The sequence below is a fragment of the Phoenix dactylifera genome, chromosome 18 (assembly GCF_051530095.1).
Source record: "Phoenix dactylifera cultivar Ajwa chromosome 18, Ajwa_hap1_PhDact_Kaust_v1.1, whole genome shotgun sequence".
NCBI classification, from domain to species: domain Eukaryota; kingdom Viridiplantae; phylum Streptophyta; class Magnoliopsida; order Arecales; family Arecaceae; genus Phoenix; species Phoenix dactylifera.
Window position 1 is genome coordinate 15,619,164 of NC_143207.1, and position 21,959 is coordinate 15,641,122.

Genomic DNA, 21,959 nt, shown 5'->3' on the forward strand with positions numbered 1-21,959 from the left:
TCTTCTAGTTATTTGCTTTATTAGCTTCTACAAGAAAAGAGAGTACTCCAACCCACATACCACATTAACATGTAACGCAGCTAGCATAACTGCATCTTAACTTGTTCATCAAGTGGAAATCTACGGATCGGTTCCGTATCCTCTGTAACGTTACAACTTACAAGAATTGATGCCTCAGCAAGTTATTCAGATCAGTGACTATTTGAAGCAATGATAAAAATTTCTGGCGGGCTGACATTGCATAAGTTGCAACATTTCTGCCAAATATGGAGGGCAATTCGCACCAGTTTAAAGTCAACACAACTCAAACAATAAATTTGAATGAAAACTGACATTAAAAATAGAAACAATAAGAACGACGTCAATTCACAATACAAAACAAGCTCAATATACAATATATCTCTTACATACAAAAACCCAAAGCCTATGGACCAACCAAAACAATAACTCTCACCTTCCACTCTTATCTTCCCTTTCCAACACAATTTCAGTTGGCATCTAAATCATCGGGTTCATTTGCTTGAGATTTCTTCAGCTTTGCCACAAGAACCCACATGTTGGCCAGTTCATTTTCTAGGAAGGCTTCCCTCTGTTTGGATTCTTCTACTTTCTTCTGAAGCTCCGCTTCTCTTTGCTCCTTTTCCAGAAGCACAGCTTCAAGTGTTTGTTCTCTTTCATAGCTAGCATTCACTTCTCTCCTGGGCGTTGGTTCATGCCGCTTGAGGTGATTGTCTCTTTTGGCGTTCTTTGGTCCATTGCTCACTCTCCGCTGAGCAGAACTTCTCACTGATGCTAATTCAGCACCCAGCCTCTCATTCTGGTTCATGAGTTTGGTGACTTCTTCCGATAGTGCCTTCAACTCCACACCTGCAGCTGAGGCCAACCCTTTGGCATATGCACTCTCCTCTGCCAGCTTCTGGTTACGTGTTTCTAGTTGGGTTTTAGCTTCAGTAACTTCAGCTACTTTCTGCTTAAGTTCTTCAATCTCGGATGCCTAAGGGGGTCAATAAAGAAATTGAGTGGAAGGTATTGGCAGGATTTATTATAAAGTAAGAAAGATACCTCACAAACAGAGAACATTATCTAAATAATTACAGTGAATATTACAACCACATGCATCCAGAAATTTGGCTGCTTTTGTCAATAATTTATCCATGATATTCTAAACAAATTGTCCATTTATTGAGCACTTTCATTTGTGGATTCACAAGAATGTCCGATGCTCTAGAGCTACATACGTTATCCCCAATTTGCAGTGCATGGAGTTTCACATATTTATAGGACTATGTTAAGTTGTTTTTTCCTCTTCCAAAAATTGCTGACAAATGATCTCGAATGGTAGGCTTTAACCACATCTGTGAGGATTTAGCTTTATAAACTCCGCAACCACTCATTAAAGTTTGACAATTTTACTGCTAGTTCTCAACTTAATGTCGATATTCTAAATTTGTTTTCAAGTCATAGTAAGCAAGACAGACGAGGCATTTGCCAGTAAAATTAGTAGTTCAATTGGTGGGTTGTGAGATCTATCTTATAGGTCACACAGCTTGACTCATGGAACTGGGAAGCAACCCTGCAAGGTTTCCAACTTTGAAATAGATCAAGCACTTTCCAGCCCCCAAAAAAGAGAAAGCTAAGCAGAGAGGACAAACGTCAAGACTTGATGCCGGAATAGCATTCATATCAGAGGTAAAAATTATGATCTAAAGAGGCAAGCTTACATAAATCGCATGCTACAATTGTGGAATGCAGAACAAAAAGAGTTGCTGCTTATGGCCCTGATGTAGGAAGTGAGAAGGAATATGAACTCAGATAAATTATGAATAGGGCGTCACCTCTTCTAAGTGGATGATTATAAGAGTTACAAAAGAATGATGCAAACATTATGTCATTATTACAGGTAAATTTTACTTGTGCGAATGCAAAAATTTTAGTATGGTAAACAAACAAATGACACTTCTTTTGAACTTCTGGCATGGAATAAAGCATTTTAGCGCTAGGAAGCATACATACTTCAAATTCCATGCCGTGTCCCTATGCAATGTGCATATCAGATACTGATACACATTGCATACGGATAGGATATATGCCAGGTAGCTATTTTAAGTTCCATTTTCTTTTTTTATTTCTGAATGGATTCTTCCTTGATACGCTAGAAAATACTTCTCATATACCTCCAAGCATGAGGGATAGGGCTGCTTCTCTTTCTATTTTTTTCTCTTTTTCTTTTTGAGGGGAATGGGGGATAAATGCTGGCCTTTCAACCATGGGCATGATGGATAGTTACTTTTGGAGCCTAGGATGCGGATGTTATCGTGGAAGAATGGGTCAAATTATTGGGATGATTCATTATTCTTTATGGGTGTTTTTTCCACATATACGTAAAAAAAGTAGTTATTCATTGTCATACCCCAGCTGTATCATATCCTATTCTTTTAACAATTGCTACAATGGCACATCGATATCATGTGTCAACTCAATGTGCTTTAGGTATAGAGGTATCATATGGGCAGATAATATCTAAAACTAGCAAACAATCAGTAGAACTGACCATATGCGCCTGCTGCAGCAACTCTGTAGTAACGTCTCTTGATGGTGTGTTTTCTTTGCTTGCAGGGAACTCCATCTCAAAATTAGTTCCCCCAGAGCAATGTTGTGATTTAGAATTTGTTGAAGAGGCAATCTGTTTTTTCAGTGAAGCAATTGCTTCACACAATTCTTCACATTCACATATCTGACAAGGAGAATGGATTCAAGAATTACAGCTGGGCAATTTGTAGCCAGTGGTCATACAACCAAGAGAACATAAATATAACCCATTACTAAATTTCACCTTTTGTTGCAGCTGATCCTGTATCACTCTGTTATCTGCAGTTTTCACCTGGAATAGATCACCCAACACCGTCTCCAAACTCAGTTTTCAATAAAAGCCAAAATATATCCAAGTTGATTAGATTATATGCATATTCCAAATTTTCCGGCCAAATATTTCGTTCAGAGCAAAGATAACATTCAACTATTCCACTTGCCACAAAGTATTCGGAGATGCATCCATGCAAAGATTAATATGAAAGAGTACAAGTTAAAGATAACTTAGTACCTCAAGTTCAAAAGACTTCTCATTGAGTTGTTCTACCAGTTCAGCATAAGACTGCAACCAAAAAAAAAATATGGCTGTGTCAGCATTGTTGTCACTTTTCCTTTTAAAGAAAATCTGAAAATAGGAATTCTATTTCTATTTTTTTTCAAATTTCTGACAACAGAAAACATGTTTGGTTTGCAATTTTTTTCCTTTTTTCTATGAGGGCCAGCGACATGGCCGGTGATGACGCAGAGGGAGGGAGATTGGGGCCAGCAATGTGGTTGAGAACAAGGGAGAGCTTGACGTCGAACGGAGAGGCAGTCGAGGGAGCAGCAAAGGAAAAAAAAAGTGAGGATGGGACCGGTGATATGGCCGGGGACGAGGGATAGATCGAGCATCGAGCAGAGAGATGGCCGGTGAGGTCTGAGGAGCCAGTGGTTGGATAGGAGCGATGGAGCTGAGGGAAAGATTGGACGGAAGAAGAGGGTTCGGAGAAGGGTTAAAACCCACTTTTAAAAAAACTAGTAGTGAAATTTTTTCACTTTCACTTTTCCAGAAATAATAGAAGTTGTTTAAAAAAAAATAGAAACAGAAACAAAAACAGGTAACAAAACATGTTTTCTGCATTGAATTCTGTATTTCTATTTTTTTTAAAAAAAGGAAATAGGAAAAAAAACAGTACCGAACAGGCCCTAATTATTTATTCATACTAAATCAAAATGAGTAATATATGACATGTTCAAAAAAAAAAAATCACCGGTGAGAGAACCAGTTTGTCCATTTTGTTTTGATTAGCAGAAATTGAATCAGCCATCTGCTTTTCTAAAGAAGCTATCTGCTGGTTTTTGGCTTTGATTTCATCACTAATCTTCCTTATCTCCATCTGCGAAGTTCAAAATATATCAGCAAGACCTACATGCTTTACGCATATTGACCGAGAAAGGAATATAGGAAATGATACATTACTTGAATCTGCTCGTTCTTTGGATTATTGGTTGCATCGTCTGACAATCGTTTTAAAACACTTGAATGAAGTGCTACTTCTCCAGACAGAATTTTTAGTTGCTCTCTCAGCAAATCAACATGGTCTATAGTTTTAATGCTGGTCTATCATAAGATAACAAGCAGAAGTTAATCAAGTTAAAAAAAAAAAAAAAAAAAATCCAGATTACATTCCTGAAACAGGAGCCACACATATAGCACTTAATATTTAACAGTATATATGCTCCAAACAAAAAAAACAAGGTATGACATTCTGTTAACTTCATTCCTTAAGCTAGCCTTCCAATTAACTTCTCAAGAAGAATGAAAATTATCATCATGCGAAACTAGAAAGAAATACTAACACCATTAAAGCTTGATCTATATGGACAGAAGTTGTTCCATGGTTCTAAAACAAATCAAATCAGATAGGCATGTATCAGCCCCAAAAGAGAATTAAAGAGAATGTTTTTTTTTTCAATTTCTTTTTGGTTTTTATGCCGTCTGCCTCAAGCATCCACGTCAAACATATAAGATTCTTAAATATTGCATGCTAGACATTATTCAATGATTATCGATCTTTTGTCTTAAAAGTATAAATTTATCCCCTTCCAGGTTTTTTTTCCTTTTGGCTGCTAGATCAAGGGAGAAGATAGACCTTTTACACCTAAACACCAAATATTTTTAGCTAAACATTTGTGAAATTGCATTATAATTTGAGAATAGCTTGCTCAAAAAATTTCACAAGTTTGTGTTTCCATTTCCCCTTTCTTAAAAAAGAAAGAAAAACAAAGGCTAAAAATTGATGATCTTGATTAATTTCACTACTCAGCCTTCTTATTTGGCAAGCTCACACTAAAAACATCATATACTCTTCATAATTAGTGTTTCAATTTTCAAATGTCATATCTTCACTTTTGTATTTTTTCAACAACAGATCATTTTTTATTTTCTTTAAATATTTTTTATAATTCCATTTAATGTATGCTTCATGTTCTGAACTGCTTTTTCATGAAACTATCCAAAATGTTTCAAATATGAAAAACGTAATTTTAGTATGGCTGAATTGCTGTCAAAAAGCAAAATTATAAACCTCAACGTCTATTGGACGACAGCCGAATAGACATTTCTCAAATTCTACAATAAGTTGAGTGAACTGTAAAATATGGCGATTCTTTTCTCCAAGCAACGATTGCTTGACCTAGCAAGTGCAGCACACTTAGTTATCTCAGAAAGGGTGACATTCTCCACATGCTGCGTGAAGTGGGGGTATGTTGTTCATAAGAAATCCTAAACACGGATGCACCAAGCTAACAATCTATTAAATACCTCCCTTGCATTTCATCATATCCTATGACGGAAGGAACATAGTTTTACCATTTTCATTACTGTCCTTGGATTTCTCCTTTGTCACCTTGTACTCTTGCGGAATAAAATATGTTTAATGTGCTTAAAATCATTCTTATTATTTGATTTAAAATTTCGAATTTCTTGGAGATGTATAAGCCAAATAATCTATTTCGGACAAAGCTTATAAGTAAAACTTGATGTGGAAGCATTACATGGAACCATGGTATGCAGGGGGGATATCAATTCAAAATAGATGAGGCAAAAAAATTTAGAACAAACACATAAAACATGATGTTTAGGTAATATTTCTCTGTCAAGCAAGCATATCTATGGAAAAAAAATTGTGCTAATGGTGTTCAAATTCCGAGTGCAATTGTTGAAAAATTTTCACAAAGGAAAAAAGAATAAGAATTTATAGCATCAATAAATGCATTCTATAAGAATGGGTAAACTTGGCATGACAGTAAAATCAGTCCATAGTGATGTTATGCCTTCCGATAATCTAAATTTCTTAGGCTGCACACTTTAATTTAGCTTCTTGCACATGTAAATATATGGCATAGCCCAATAAGCGAACTTAGTTGTTAAACAAGAAGCCATATGCACATATATATTATATAACTTCAACTGCATACCAGAGGTGTCTCCTGCAGAGAAAGATTATCAGCAGGAATACTCTCTGTGATTAAAGAATTTGAATTTCTTGGTTCCACAGGAAAGTTTACACTCTCTGCTTGAGGAGTTGAAGGTCTAGTGAATGACTTTGTCCCACTTGATTTTTCGCCATCAGAACTTGTCAATGTCCCACCACTGTCACGTTTCTGGAGAGAGAGTTCTAAATTATACATGAACCAAAAGAGAAAAAGGCATGTTACAAAATAAAAGAAAAAGAAAAAGAGAAGCATTCCAGAACTACTAGAATATTAACCTACACTAGACATTCTAACACAAACTTTGAAACATGAAGCATTTTTTCAGGTCACATGCTCACATGGACATCAAGTAAACAAGATGGAAGAGCTCAAGAACATAAATCAACTGTAGAGAAAATCAAACCATTAATTGTAATGATGAGCCAAATGCTCTGTTGGTCCTTATATGAGAGGGCCCTTTTACTCTGAAGGAGTATTTTTTTTTTTCTTTTGTCCATATTACAGAAACAGTAGAATGCAAGAATCATCCTTTATTATGATTCCATATTAAGAGGCCGTAGTGCTCCTGTTAGAGACAAATTGAAATTACCGAGAAAAAAATTTAACCATCCATAACTTCCTTATTCAAAGAATCATATCTAATATCATATCTAATTTGAACAGTTCTCTCTGCGAGTATCTTGGGATTTCTCAAAGATAATTAACATTGTGAACTTCAAATACCATCTTCAGTATTGAATAATAACAAATTTCTAAGTGAATATCTGCAGCCGTTTTGTGGATAAGGATGAATGCTGTGACCCGGTTCCCTTTTCTTGTCGCGGTGGGATCATGTAAACAGAGGGTAATCTCAGTATTAGCTGCTTAAAATTACAAAATAATAAGGCTTGCAGGCTATTTTGATGATGAGTTGTTGCTCAATACTTGATTATAAATTACATTTTGCTTCTACAGTTGAGTGTGAAATGGAGTATTAATTCCTTTCAAGAGTTTTGACAATCCTTCTGTCACTTATTAAGAGTAAATTTCTTTCTTTTAGGCCCATACATCTGATCGTGCCCTCACTGCTTTTTGAATGTTGCCGTGTCTATCAAATGTCTAGTTTCCTTGAAGGCTCACATGACACAAGCATGTCTTTCCTTTTTTCCTAGATCTACATCACTTGCCCCTAATTCATGAGGCATTGGTCATGAGGGAAACAATGTCTCCTCATCAAAGATGTGTGATATAAACTTTTACCATCACCGCTCCTCAACATGGTATTGTCAGAAATCACTGCTAGCTTCATCTGTTAGCCATCTATAAATCTTTTTCACGTTACATAAAAAACCAAGCATAGAGACCTAACCGGGGAAAAAGCTTTACTTTTATTCCCAGCAGCTTGGCCAAGAACTAGCAACTTGACAATATTCATTCATATAATATATCTTTTTTGCCAACAAATTACACTTTTGTTGGTATTTCATTAGCCTCTAAAAGTCAGGATTAAGATGAAAAGAGTTTCACCTTCACAACTTCACCAAAAATTATCAATGTGCATCCATGGTTTTAAATAACACATTATGCGGATCAACCCCGATGAAAACTGTGGTTGACAATTATAACGGTTATAATGGCCGTTATTTGCCTCAAAAAGTAGCATTTCAAAATTTTATTTTAATAATCACTGTTATAATGGTGTTATAATAGAAAGAAACAGGCAAAAACAGGAATCCATTCACATTTCATTAGATAAAAATATTTTTTAGACCGTACAATCAATTTTAAAGGGAAATTTGGTGTAAAAAAATGAAATTTGAAAAATAGACTTTACATAGATTTGCATGGAGAAAGACAAGTGAAAACAGATTTATTTATGTTATAACCGACCATTATAACACTAAAAAATGCAATATCATGACCATTATCTTTTTCTCCTGTTATTGCATAAAATCAATATCATAATGGTTATAGTACTGTTATTTAAAACCTAATCATAATGGTTATAATACTGTTATTTAAAACCTAGTGTGCATCCAGCATCATGTTGATGTCAATGGGAATTGTTGATGATAAAAGGTCTTTCACTACATATCATCCAATACTGGTAAAGAAGCTTTAAGGTAGAAGACTCACAAATATACAAGAAATCCTGTAGAAATCAGTTATCATGCCCGTCTCTTATAAGGATTAAAAACGAGAAATTAACGAGGTCTTTATATTGATGTTAGGAAGGAAAAGAAGGGAAGCAATGGGGTGCAGGATTTTCTAACACTCGCTTTGCAAATCTACACCAACGCCTAAGTATCCCTAAAGGACCAAAAAATGCAACCAAATATGTTTGACCAGTTAAAATAAGTCCATTAACTGGTGATGTAGGCCCAAACAGTACAAATTAGCAAAAGCTAAAGTCCATATGCATAAATTATTGCATAAACATTGAAGGATCCATATGTATTTAATGGAATTTTGAGGAATGTATAGTGTGAATGGTGTAAAAACATAAGGATATATGTACCTCACCTAATTTATGAGCTGCGCTCAAATTTGAATAAGTCCTCAAGTTAAAAGGAAAGGATGGTCTGATACTATACATCACAAGGACTGGAAAACCGACCCGAACATCTACTTTAGGGAGTACCATACCAAACCCATGGGAACTGGATTAGTTTGCTGGTTCGATACTGAAGTTGGTCCAAACTGAGAGGAACCAGCCAATATGCTCAGTAGTCAGTACCAACCCATACTGCCCGGTTTTGGAAGAAAAAAAGTGTTGGGAGCTATCTCGGTATAGGGTGCGTACCATACCGCAATGACCATAGCATACTTTAATGACCATATCGACTATAATGTACCGAACCAGTAATATGTTATGCATCTCATATACGCTGTTGTATTAGTAGTGATATATTTCAGAGTGAATCCATGCAAATATTTACTTTCAGTTGAGTTGAAAGCATACATAGATGGGACCAAAAGATCATTAATATATAACTAAACTCTGTGCTTTAAAGGTCTCTTGCTACACGCTTTTAGCTCTTTTTTTGTAAGTAGGAAGTACTGATTGATTTTATGCAATTTAACACATTTAAGCTGACATATCAAAGAATCGCTTTTCTGACCCTCTATACCACAAGTTTCCACATTCCTGGACTGTCAGCACCAAATTATTACTGAAGTGATTGTATAATCTAGTTTCCATTGGAAGAATTCAAGCAACCAATTGCTAATTGCCTTCCATCAGTTAAAAGAAATATTTGCAAACTGGGAGAAAAAAATTACGAGCTTACGTGCTGTATATGCAAAAAATTGTATGAGCAGAAAGTATGTACCTAAATGATAAAAACAACATCGATTCTGAATGTTACATGGAGTGATCTATGTTAATTGTAATTGCTAAGATATGAAAAGAATCTAAAATTGTTCAAACATGAAGATGTGGCTGCTTTTGGTTCATACAATGCATAGACAACACTCTGCAGCTCTAATCAGTCTTTAATGTTCCTTAGACATGACTAAGGCCCTGTTTGGGGGAGCTGTTGCAATAGAGCTATTGGAAGTAGAGCTGTCTGAAGTAGAGCTGTTATAAAAAGTTGTTTGGTGTTTGGTAACTACATTCGTAAAGTACTGTGATACTTTGTTTTGTGTTTGGTAAACAAACTGATAAAGTACTTTTATATGACAAAATTACCATAAAGGACATTGCATAGTATTATACAACAAAACATAATAAAACATAACATAAATTAATACATAAATATACGATATAGTATAATATTATTGTAATATAAAATAATATTATGTTAATACAATAATAAAGGTATAAAATATTATAATTATTAGTATAAATTAATTTTTCATAATATAATATAATATTAAATTATTTAATATAACATATTATTATATTATGATATAATATAATATGATATTATATTTATAGTATAATACAAAAATAAAGGTATAAAATATTATAATTATTAGTATAAATTAATTTTCCATAATATAACATAATATTAAATTATTTACATAACATATTAATGTATTATGATATAATATAATATGATATTATATTTATAATATAATGCAAAAATAAAGGTATAAAATATTATAATTATTAGTATAAAATAATTTTCCATAATAATTTTTCATAATTTTTCATAAAATAATTTCCTGCGGTCCAGGGGCTCTTCTTCGTGGTCCACGCTCGAGGAGGACCTTAGCGTGGGCCGCGAGGTTGATGATAAAAAAAAAAAAACAATAGATTGATTTTGGAAGGTATGGAAAAGGATTAAAATTTTTTTCTTCTAAAATATGGTTCAAGAGATGCATACAAAAATTGAAAAGAAAAATACCTTTTCTTACGGAAGGGAGTCTGACGACTTGGGCTCTTCGCTCCAGCAGATTTTTAGGTTTATACAGGGATAAACTATGTAATTATGTTATTTTAATATGGGCATTTTTGTCAAAAATTCAACTTTCCGAAAAAGCTGAAACAGCTTTCTTCCAAAAGCTCCAAATTGGAGCTTCCTCCCAAAAGCTGTTTTCAGCTTCCCGCAAAAGCTGAAACAGCTTTTTGAAAAATTTACCAAACACAGTTTTTCATCTAAAAGTACTTTTGGAGGGCCAGAAAGTGCTTTCTGGCTCTCCAAAAGCTCCCCCAAATAGGGCCTAATTCTTTATGCTTATAGTTGTACTCTAGCAGTCATGTTTAGAATGTGAAGCTTGATAAAAGAAAAGAACATGAGGATTTATGAACATCAGTTTTGCTTATTAACGCATACACACAATCATACTGCATATATGCTGTAAATTGCCTAATTTTTTATCTTTGTATTTTACAATATGCAGCACTATTTTTTATATGACTAGCATTACCTTGATGCACATATATTGCCTAGTGCTACCTGTTGGGGATGATGTGCACTTCCAATGAGCAACAACTTCAATGGTCATCATGAAAAAGGGCAAGTATTGGCTCCAAGTGAAGCACTACAACAGACACTAATTGCACTAACAAGCAGGGTTTCTGAAAGAAAAACTAATAGGGCTCTATATACTGGTTATAACAATTACGTTGGGTTAGCAGGATGTAACAACAAAAAACAGTAGCTGGGTTACATAAGGTGTCAACCTTGAGCCCTTATTACTTCATACCTAGTGAAGACCTCTATGCATCGTAGTTGCAGATTATGTAATGATAAGTGATGATATAACCATGAGGTCAAATTTAAACCAGTGCTATGACTGAAATCTTTGAAGATATACCTCAACATAAACAGAGTATAGATCATGGTCTGCCGTACCGGTCGGTACGGGCCGGTACCGGACCCTATCGGTACGGTACAGCTACATATTTCAGTACCGAACCGTACCGGCCCGTACCGACAGGTACCGACGCGTACCGGCCCATACCGATCCATACCGACTCGGTACCGGCCCGTACCGAACCGGTACCGACTCGAACCGACCAGTCCGTACCGGCTCCAAATTTTTTTTGATTTTTAGCCCCTTCGGTACAGTACCGGTTCGGCTCGGTTTGGTTCGGCACCGTACCGGTACCGATGCCCACCGGTACGTCGGTACAGTCGGTATCGCGTACCTTGTACAGTATTCTTGTCAACCATTACTAAATGAGGTCCCAATCAAATATAATGGTGAAGAAACATCCTGACGAGATGACATCCATTAGTAAGTTCTACTTTGGATTAGAAAAGAAACAGAGAAAATCTATAGACAGAACTCTTAATAAGCCAGCAAATTTGGTCTGCGATAAAGTATTAAATGCATGGATTTCCCTGATACCAAGGACCTTTCCAATAGACATTTATGCGTACCCGTAGCTTGAACCAATTTAGGAGCCCATGCTTTCGGTTTTTCTTCTCCTCCTTGGAAGAATCATCAATAATTTCACCATATCCTTCTAGTGGAACAAAAAAATCACTGTTCTCAGTATCCAAGATCATTTCTCTCCTCCTATATGGGAGATAAGCAAGCTGCACATTCACATAAATACCAACAATCAGAGTGATTTGGGAAAAATAACGCCCTAACTGCATGGGAATGGAGACAATATATCTATGAGTCCATGACAACATTCATAAGAACCTGATAATTAAAATTAATTATTCAAGAGCTTAAGTGGATTAATACTAATCACCATACCTCCTCTTCTCCAAACGAGTGTCTTCGCCTTGGACCAGGACGTTGAGGAAACCTTGGAGATTGGGTGGTTTTTGTAGATACCAAAATTAGTTTTGTTAATCGTTGTATCCTTCCCAGCAAAGCAGCTTTAGCTTCTTCTTCTTGTTCCAGCCTCGATTGTAGCTTTACATGACCATCCTCTAGCTTTATATACATGATCATATTTTAATTAAAATTGAACATTAAAAAAGAAGGTAAAACAAATTTACGTTAAAAGACTGATATGTCTAACAGGTAAAGAAGAGAGATAAACATTTACCAAGTATCAATACTAATATTTTTAATTTTTAAGAAAACTATAAAGCACTGAGTATGTGAAGTGACATTTTCCCAGAAAGTGATGCCTTAATTGCCTTTTCAGTAATTTGGTGCAGATAATCAGTCCACACAAGTGTTCGAGGTGGATAAAACCAATAAGTTCTTTGCTCATCAGATGATCTCATTATTATATGGCATAGAGTTCTTTCTCTATATGCAAATTATCCATCTAGCTTGCCTATCCATAACTTTACTGGACATTTTTCCAGTTGTCAGCCCTTCAGTAATATCATGGGATGCTAGACTTCCAACTTTCAGAAGCATAACAAGGAAACATCATATATTCACAGTTTAATGAATGTTCTTGTCAAAGACTATACAAATTCTTTTTTAAGTTTTAATGATAAAAATAATGGTGGCACATTATCCTCCTATGTCTAAGGTAGCTCAGAAAAAAATTCCCGAAATCGAAATCGGAATTAGTTGTCATAATTTCACTCACTCTTAACTGAGATTTAAGTACAAAAGACAGTGAAGTAGAGGAAAGATGATAAATATGCTAATAAAAAATGCTGAAAGGACTCTAGAGGGGAGCAGATCTAGATCAATTCTAGAAGCGGTCAGAAATGGCAACATTTCTGACACGACCAGAGAAGAAAAAGATTTGAAATGGAGATGCGCCATTAAACAAAAACGAAGACCAACATAAGCAGGAAGAAATGTGGAAGAATCTAGGATGGGTTATGGGTTCGAAAAACTGCATTATTATTAACAACTAAATATGAAGAACCTGTTGAATGAGTGAGAATTTATTATTGTAGCCACTCAACAAAATGAAGGTGAAATACAAATTTTCCCGTATCCATGAAACTAAACTTAAAAGCCATGCTTTAACTGATGGCAGAGGATGGCTGAGAAAAAGAAATGTGCACTCATGGTGCGCAAGGGCTGAAAATAGAGGACCAAGACAATCACAAGAAATCACTAATCGTCAAAAAATAATTTTGTGTCATGCCAGATGAACAAAAGGTGCATGATCATCTGAGGAGGATAAGTTTTTTGCCAAATATTAGCCCATGATTGATGCAACAAATTCATGGATCTAAGTTTCTTTCAGATTATTTCATTAGTTTGAGAATATTTATAAGATCTAAGTCTAGGTATGGTTTTCGTTTCACTTCAGCATTATGATTGACTTGATGTAAGATGAGTATCATCTTTCTAAAGGCATACCTTTTCTACATCCATGTAAACATGTAACTAGCTGTCTGAAGGCTCACCTAGAACACTATATCTAATAAAAGTTATTCCGCAAGTTTTCCCAAGAAATGTCTTTAGTAAAAACTCTATAAGCAAGGCATATCTCAAAAGATATAGAACAAAAAGAATCATGTTGCAAGGCATGGCTTCAACATTTCCTTTTCCTTTTATTTTCTATTATTAGAGTTGCTTTATTGAGGACTTGCTAGAACTTGGTGAGATGATTTATTATTGTAAGGATAGGTGAGTCTTTAATTATTCTCCTGATTCTTTGATTTTTTTTCCTTTATGTTTGCAGGGACTCATATCCACACATCTTAGTTGCATCTGATATTATCTGGACTTTGTTTCATATAATTCCGATATATTTAGCCTTTCACAGGAGAAGTTTAAAATAAACTGTCAAAGGTTGTCAGAATGTTGCTTGTGAAAGAAACTTGGCAAAGTTGATATCATACATGCATGAAAATCCAAGACTATTAACAGATATTGTTACACAATGAAAGAACTTCCATGGAGACATGGATTTATTGGTAGAAACTGTTGGTATGACCGCAGCCATAAATATAAGCTTTGTTGCAAATATAAAGGATTGGTTTTATCAAACATTCCTTCTTATCTATTCCCTTAAAAGGCCACATCCAATGTCACCACAAGCTCTTTCAGTGTTGGAAGCATTTACAGAAGGCTTGTTTTTGCATTAAAATCTCAGAACTGAAAATATAAGAAAATTGGGCATGAGTTAATTATAACCATGTAGCCCCTTCTTAACTATTTGAGGTCAGCTTTATGGATCCTCATTCGTCAAGCATTCCTATTTAGAACCACCTCTGATGTTATTCCAAGTTTTCTCATATCCTTCCTCACAACCTCCATCCATGTTACCTTAAATCTTCCCCTCCTTTTCTTATAACCTTCAACACAAACCTGGAGCCTCCTCAGCACTGCACATGTTCATGCCATCTCAATCAATTTCTTTACTGCCCAGCATATGAGCCATACATACGAGTTATTTAGCAAACCTATAATTACTAGTGAAAAATCATGGGTATTGTTATGGACATGGGATTTATTTAATTTTATCCATTCTTCAAGAATATGTTGATAAAGATAAGTAGAAGCCAGACCTCAGGAATGGAATAACTAACTCATAGTTTAATTGTGCAACAAGACTGTGGTGAGCCCTAGTTCTTTTGGAAGCAATTTTGAGAACCAGTTCTTATGTCTATTATGAAGGAAAAAACAAGATAACCATTCATTTACTAGCATCCCCTTGTATGGGATCTTAGTACATGTAGTGACTAAAAGAACTCATAAAATGATATGACTGGAATAACCAACGTCTAAATAAATGAACTAGGGCAAATTCCTACAATAACAGCGCCATTTATATGAGGATAATGACTTATACATAACCTTGGGAGAAAAAAATTGTGAAAGGGGCTCCAATAAATGCTGCTAAAATGCATGCCAATATTATGACCAGAATCAACATATAGAAGGTCGGTGCACATGATAAAACACGTTCATAATATGCATCAATTGTTGAACTCTGAGTTATTCATTTGTAAGGAGGTAAAAGATTATAGGGTTGGCTTTACATTATTGAAAATTCTAGTAGGATTTTAGATCATGGTTATTTAGATGTGCTTTAGGGCAGAAAAAGCAAATTACCCTTTTGGATGCAAATTGATATAGGTTACCACTTATCATGAAGTTGACCATACTGCATATGTTTTCATTGTCAATTTACCATTTTATAAATTGGACACAAGTATGCAGCTCAGACTAGTTAAATCGTTACAATTATAACCATTTCCTTTCCCCAACTATTCAGCAACATCATAAAGATTGCATTTCCGCCTCCAACTAAATGCTTAGTTTTGGTGTTGCCCCAGCTTTTCTAAATCCTTGTTTACCATACTCCTTTTTCTAGAGTTCCAGTATAGATCTGACCACCTCTCCTTTTAGGACCACTTTATTTGACATGCCCAAGCCATCTCAGCTAGTTCTCCACCACTCTCGGTCTTCAATAAAGTTGCAATTTATATTGTCATGATTAATTATTTTTTCCCTAGCCTATTGTTCCTATTTTTTAATAATCATTCAACTAAGTTTTCTTATGACTGCTTCTGTGGCAGCCTAGGTATGCCACCCCCAGTGCCTTCTCTAGGCGCAGGTGGCTTGTTTAGGTGGCCCGACCATGGGTGGGGGCCTAGCCAGCCTGCTAAAACACCTGCCTAAGCAAGTCAAATCTGGAGTAAATCCAGCTTTCAAGTAGCGTGGCTGGTAAAGTAGGGCAACAACCATCTAGCATCTTGTTATTTAGAAAATCAAAATGACTTTCCTAATCCCTTTACCTACCTCTTCCATGCCTCTCCTATCTGACAAGCTCTAAAGAAAAGAGAAAATAAAGGGAAGAGAGAGAGACCAACTAAAATCGTTTGCATAGTTGTTGTTCGATGAATTTTGAAAATATTTTCTCAACCTTTCTATAGTAGTGTTATCCTTGAGCAGGAGCATGTAACTCAATCTACCTAATGCACTACATGCTTTGATTTGTTCGATTTGCTAATATCATTCTCGCCTTTAACTGCGCATTCAAACTATATCGTAGCGTCATTGCTATTACAAAGTTCTTAGCCTCTTAGGAAGGTTTTTCATCAAAAGTTTTCTCTTTTGTTTTTGCTGTTTCTCATGACTAAACATCTTATATGTTCACTTTCTGATAATCGATCTCCAACATCAAGTTTAATAGCATTCTTGCGTAGAGCTATAAAATTGATTTGAATAATATTTAGCATTTTATATAAACTATCAAGCATTCAGCAGATTAACTATATCAATGTGAACTGTAAATAAATAAAAGAAAAAGATCATCTTCCGTAAATTGCAGAATATGGAGAAAAGGCACACCTTTCGCTTTAAGAGAACAATATCATCCTCTCCCATATCTTTTAAGGGAGCAACAGTCACAATGCCCCTTTTTAGCTGTTCTAGCTCTTCCTTTAAACTACGAATCTCATTTTGATATTTCTTGATCAAAGACTTTTCATCAATAATCTGCAAAGTATAGACAAAGTATGTGAGAAAAAATTACAATTAAGAGAAAAAGAAATCAAGTGAAGGAGACAAAACATGGAATATAATGCACAAACATAGGACAGTGGTTTCTAGGAAATGCAACTCTCTCTTAAGAAGGTTGATCTACAATTGTTACTAAAGTAAAATTATGTACTAATTCTACAAGATAAAGAAACATACTTTATTTTGTGATGCTTGTATCTCAATGTGTTTGGCACGATGGGCAAATTTCAACGTGTTATGGGTCTCTTCTGCATTGCTTGAGGATGGAGTCACTGTGCAGATGAGCTGTGTAACAGAAGACAGGTAAAAACTACTGAATACTTTATGACGATAACATTTTTCTTTTTAACAAACAAGACAACTCTAGCATTAAAAACCACTCGTTGATTTCTCTTTCGTGTTAATTGCTTATGTCATAAGTAAACAAAGTGTAACTTACAGAAACACGCCCTTGACCACTCAAGGAGGATTGGAGGAGTCGAGTTAATTTAGAATCTCGGTATGGAATATGTGTAGCTTTTCCATCAGTTAACTTTGCAATCACCTGAAAAAAAACTGAAGAAGTTCAATGAGGAAACTTGTAAAATCAAATAAATAAAGCAAAATAAAGGACTTAAACAATGTAAATGTGACTGACAAGATGTCAATAATCCAAAACATGAAATGGAAATGGTTTAAAATGTTGTATTTTTTCATTTATGAGTTATGAAAGTCAAATACTTTATTAGAAAGTATGGCCCTAAACTGAGTACAATGGAGGAATAGGATTTATGAAGCCGACCCCAACTAGTCTGGGATTGAGGCTGAGTTGAGTTCAGTTGAGTTGATTATTAAAGTCAAATACTTTTATTTATAAAATTTGGTCCTTATAATTATATAAAAGTCCCTGGGCATGACATTTTTCCATTGTTTTCATTAATAAACATAAGATTAAAATATAACAATTTTCAATTTAAACTAATTTCTTTATAAAAATCTGAACTTAAAATATGATAACTTTTAGAGCTCCGTGGATTGTGCATACTCAACAATGTTGAGAAGAAAGAACATTTGCATGAACTTAAGTAGCTATAGTTTTCGTTTTATAAGTTTGGATCAAAGCAAGGCGGGGAACATCCATCTATTCTTCTCACATTGGCTCACCCTAGCCATTGATGCATGTAATAGTCAAAAAAAAAATCTAACAACACTCTGCAAAATGGTTTTTAGCAAAAAAAGGACATAAATTAGCATTTCATTTAGAAAAGAAAGAAAAAACAAAAATTAAATTTATCTCCCTCAACAGATGATCCTTAAATTAATTTTTTTAAAAGAACAGGAATCAAACCCATATTAAGGGACAATTGGTCTTAAAGTGGGATCTGAATAAGATCATATATCCAAAGAACACTTTGAGTCTTCCAGCTTAAATATAAATGAGTAATGCTACCCCAAAGTCTCAGACAAATCAAGAAGGCCTGATACAAGCCATGAAGTGAATTCCAGTTTCATAATGTACCTAAACGTCCCAATGGTCCAAGTTTGCATTTGCATCATAAAATTCATGGCATGACGCATATGACATGGCAAACTATGATTGGCACTATGACAACCCTTGGATTGGTTCTAAATTGTGGAACTTCTATATAGAGCAAAGTATGATAATTATATAAACTAAGCCCAGCAATACGGAAAGACCAAGGAATAAAGATTCTGGTGCTAGAAAGGATGAATTTTGTAAATAAAATGCATCGATAAATGATTTGGACAGATTTTGACCCTGCAAAATTTTACAATAGCAAGAAATCAGTTTATAGCCTTTCTTCTCATTTCTCTTTTTTTCCCTTTTTTTTCTTTTTTGTTTTTTGTTTGTGCATTTGAACTTTTGAAGGCATATGGATGTCATTACATATATAGTCAGTTAACAAAATTAGTTAGTTAACAATCTGAAGTAAAGCATGAAACGATACATATCCACAAAATTGATCAAAGCATAAATATGGACCCTCTAGATAAATAGATGTTTCTTAGATCGTTCAAAATTTCCATTATAGTTTGCATCAAAGATGGGCAGTGAGAAGCTGTCACCAGAAATTACTTACACTGAGCATACTTACTGGGCATGCATCATTCAAGGTTCTATACTACTATCAAACTTATGGCATCATCAATATTTGAAAGAAACAAACAAGGCATGCACATGTAAGCACAAAAATGATGATATATAATTAAAAATTACAGAAACTAAAGTAGTTTAGTGGAGAAACATATTTGATAATTTAAATAAATATGAAGAATTTTGCTTAAAGCCTTACGGTTCCAAGAGTTAATAAGCTTTTATTGATATAGGATCCCTCTTTTCGACGTACTCCAGTAGTTTCAGCCCTCGAGCTCTCTGAACCTGCCAGATCGATGAGGTTCTGCATATGAGTAAAAGAAATTTATAAGAAATCAACAGAGTACCATTCTATAAGAGCATACATCAAACATATTCAACATCACTAAACACTTTAAGTACAAAAAAGAGTGAAAACTAGAAAATTCTAGAAAGAAAGAAGCATCACATATATAGACTTACAAGTTGTGAAAGATGAACTGCTTCCCCTTCACTACATTCACCACAGGGGCTACTCTCTATTGTCTGTCACAAAGCAGGATAGAAAAACATAAATGCTAATCTGGAATTCAAAAACTAGTATGATGACAGCAAGTTTATGTGAATCATAACTTAAAATTTCTATATATGATGTGAAAGGCTTGGAGTCCAGCATGCAAAGCTGAACTTGGAAGCCTTCTGCAAGCCTTGATGCACTATTTAAGCAGTGCTGCTCTTAAATACAGCACATGAATTGCACATCGCGCATACTAGTCTAGTATAATGATTGCAAGTGTTTGTGAATGACAAGGACCTAGGTTTAAAATGGAGTTAATTAGAAAGATAGTATTTGATATACCCTGTCTATTAAAAGAATTTACAAGTCTTATGATTTTTAGATAAGCTGATAAGGTGGCAAAATTTTGAATTATATACCCCATCTGTTATAAAAGTGTTGGATCCTGCTGGGGAGCAACACCCCCCCCCCCCCACAAATATCTACTGTAGTTTCTCTCACTCGCACACGCACAGACAACTGGCCACTATGAGGGGTATCTTTGGAAATATCTAATAAAGTTGCAGTTTCACTTTCATTATGTTGTGAAGATTACTACTGGAATTGGACTAAGCAGTGTTTTTAAAAGGTGGATGTCATACGAAGGAGGTCAACAGAGCACATAATACATATGCAATATGTGAGCTGCATATTACCGGTTCCTATGCAGTTACTTTTCTTCAACTATTTAAAAATAAATGAAATACATTTTATATCAATTATAGCAGCGATATTTTTTTTTGATAAATAACAGCAATATCAATATTAATATAGCTTAGTTCAACATACCGGCCGAAACTGAGCGGTACAGGGTATACCATACCATACCGGTTCGCTACCAGTATCCGGTATGGGTGCATACCGACACTCAGTATGCCCAAAAAAAAAACTCCGTACCAGTACCGATCGGTGTACCGATTGTTAGATGTATGCCCTAGAAGCCAATTTGGCTGACACATTGTTGATTCTAGGGACATAATTTTGTACTTGACTATTTATTATTGAATAAATAAAAGGCATCTTTTTCATTCATATTGTTTATGTGTCTATGAATCGTCCAAGAAATTAATAAGATGATGATACATATTCTCAAGAGTTGAGAATTTGAGCCATGTATCATTGGTGATTAATTTCTAAATGCTCCTGATCAATGGATCATCACGAGGACGGTGATCGATCCGATCAGTGCACAGATCACTCTCCTTCTGGATGGACGAGACTTGAGTCCACAGTGTAGGGACACTGAAGTGATAGTGCAGGTGCTTGTTAGAGAACAAGGGTACTGAGCGTGACCAAGACAAGAAGTCACTTGGATGTCTATCCACTCGTCAGTGACTTGCTTGATGTTGCAGTAGTGTGACTGGTCCTTTGACCTGCGGTGCTTCGGCTACTCACAGTGAGGTTATTGTAGTTTGACTGCACACATACATGGTCTCTAGCCATATGGGTCCATGCAGTGTAGATTGGCTGCAGTAGGTTCACTGTAGGAGTAGGGTATGCACCTACAAGGAATCTATCGACCTTGATAGAAGAGGAGTGATCCTATGTGATTTGTTAGACTGAGTTCTAAGACCTTGGCCAGGGCAGTAAAGTGGAGAAAGAGTTTTCCACTATCGAACTCAAGTCGAATAAATCTTGACATATGACAGACGATGGGGTTTGACGAGTTGTCCATGACCTCCGTCCTGTAGGGATCCACGATAGTAGGACTGTATCACACGTTAACTGCACCTAGAGGTTCATCATTCCATTCTGTTGGGTAGCCACTACATGCTGCTAGGTGTCACTGGTGGATGGTGGGACTCATAGGGATTATCTTGATGATCGATAAACCCTAATGAGTTGAGTTGGAATCGTTTCAACCCATTGAAAGGAGTTTTCAATGATATAGTGATAGAGATCACAATATATCTCACTACCAGTCAGAATAGAACCTATGGGGTCACACACACTAGAAGTATTGACCGATCCGATGGTTGAAATCGTGATTAGGAATCACAAGAAATCAATTTGATTGATAAAAAGTTGAAGAAGGAAAAAGGAATTAATTAATTGGACTTGAAACAAGAATCCTACTTCGGGTAGGATTCCTAGAGTCCTAATTGGATTAGGACTGGAAATCCTAGTTGGAGTAGGACTGGAATTCCTATTTGGAATAGGATTCCTACAATCCTAATGAGATTAGGAATTTTGAATTAAAATTGGATTCCTACTTGGAGTAGGATTCCTAGAAATCCTAATTGGATTAGGACTTCGGATTCAAATAGAGTCCTAATTGGATTAGGACTAAAATTAAAATACATCCTAATTGGATTAGGATTCCTTAAGTCTAAATTAATTATTAATCTAATGAATCAACATGACTCCTAATTGGATTAGGATTGAAGAGTTCAATTGAGTCATGATTCATTCAAGTCCTAATTGGATTAGGACTAGCATAGATTGAACCCAATTTGGTTAAGCCTAATTGGATTAGGA

At 35.3% G+C, this 21,959-nt stretch overlaps 1 protein-coding gene across 2 annotated transcripts in view; it reads right to left on the reverse strand.

Moving 5' to 3' along the window:
- Positions 1-316: 316 nt before the first annotated feature.
- Positions 317-21,959, reverse strand: part of LOC120107465 (P-loop containing nucleoside triphosphate hydrolases superfamily protein) — a 45,394-nt gene continuing 23,751 nt past the window's right edge. For both annotated transcript variants that reach the window (XM_039120742.3, XM_039120743.3), the window contains exons 10-23: positions 19,409-19,471; positions 19,146-19,250; positions 17,291-17,395; positions 17,029-17,136; positions 16,681-16,827; positions 12,208-12,390; positions 11,880-12,038; positions 6,049-6,234; positions 4,049-4,189; positions 3,840-3,965; positions 3,101-3,151; positions 2,834-2,881; positions 2,552-2,734; positions 317-994 (exon numbers count right to left, since the gene is read on the reverse strand). In XM_039120742.3, the coding sequence (XP_038976670.3) occupies positions 488-994; positions 2,552-2,734; positions 2,834-2,881; positions 3,101-3,151; positions 3,840-3,965; positions 4,049-4,189; positions 6,049-6,234; positions 11,880-12,038; positions 12,208-12,390; positions 16,681-16,827; positions 17,029-17,136; positions 17,291-17,395; positions 19,146-19,250; positions 19,409-19,471 (2,112 nt within the window). In that variant the 3' untranslated portion in view covers positions 317-487. The remainder of the gene's footprint in view (positions 995-2,551; positions 2,735-2,833; positions 2,882-3,100; positions 3,152-3,839; positions 3,966-4,048; positions 4,190-6,048; positions 6,235-11,879; positions 12,039-12,207; positions 12,391-16,680; positions 16,828-17,028; positions 17,137-17,290; positions 17,396-19,145; positions 19,251-19,408; positions 19,472-21,959) is intronic.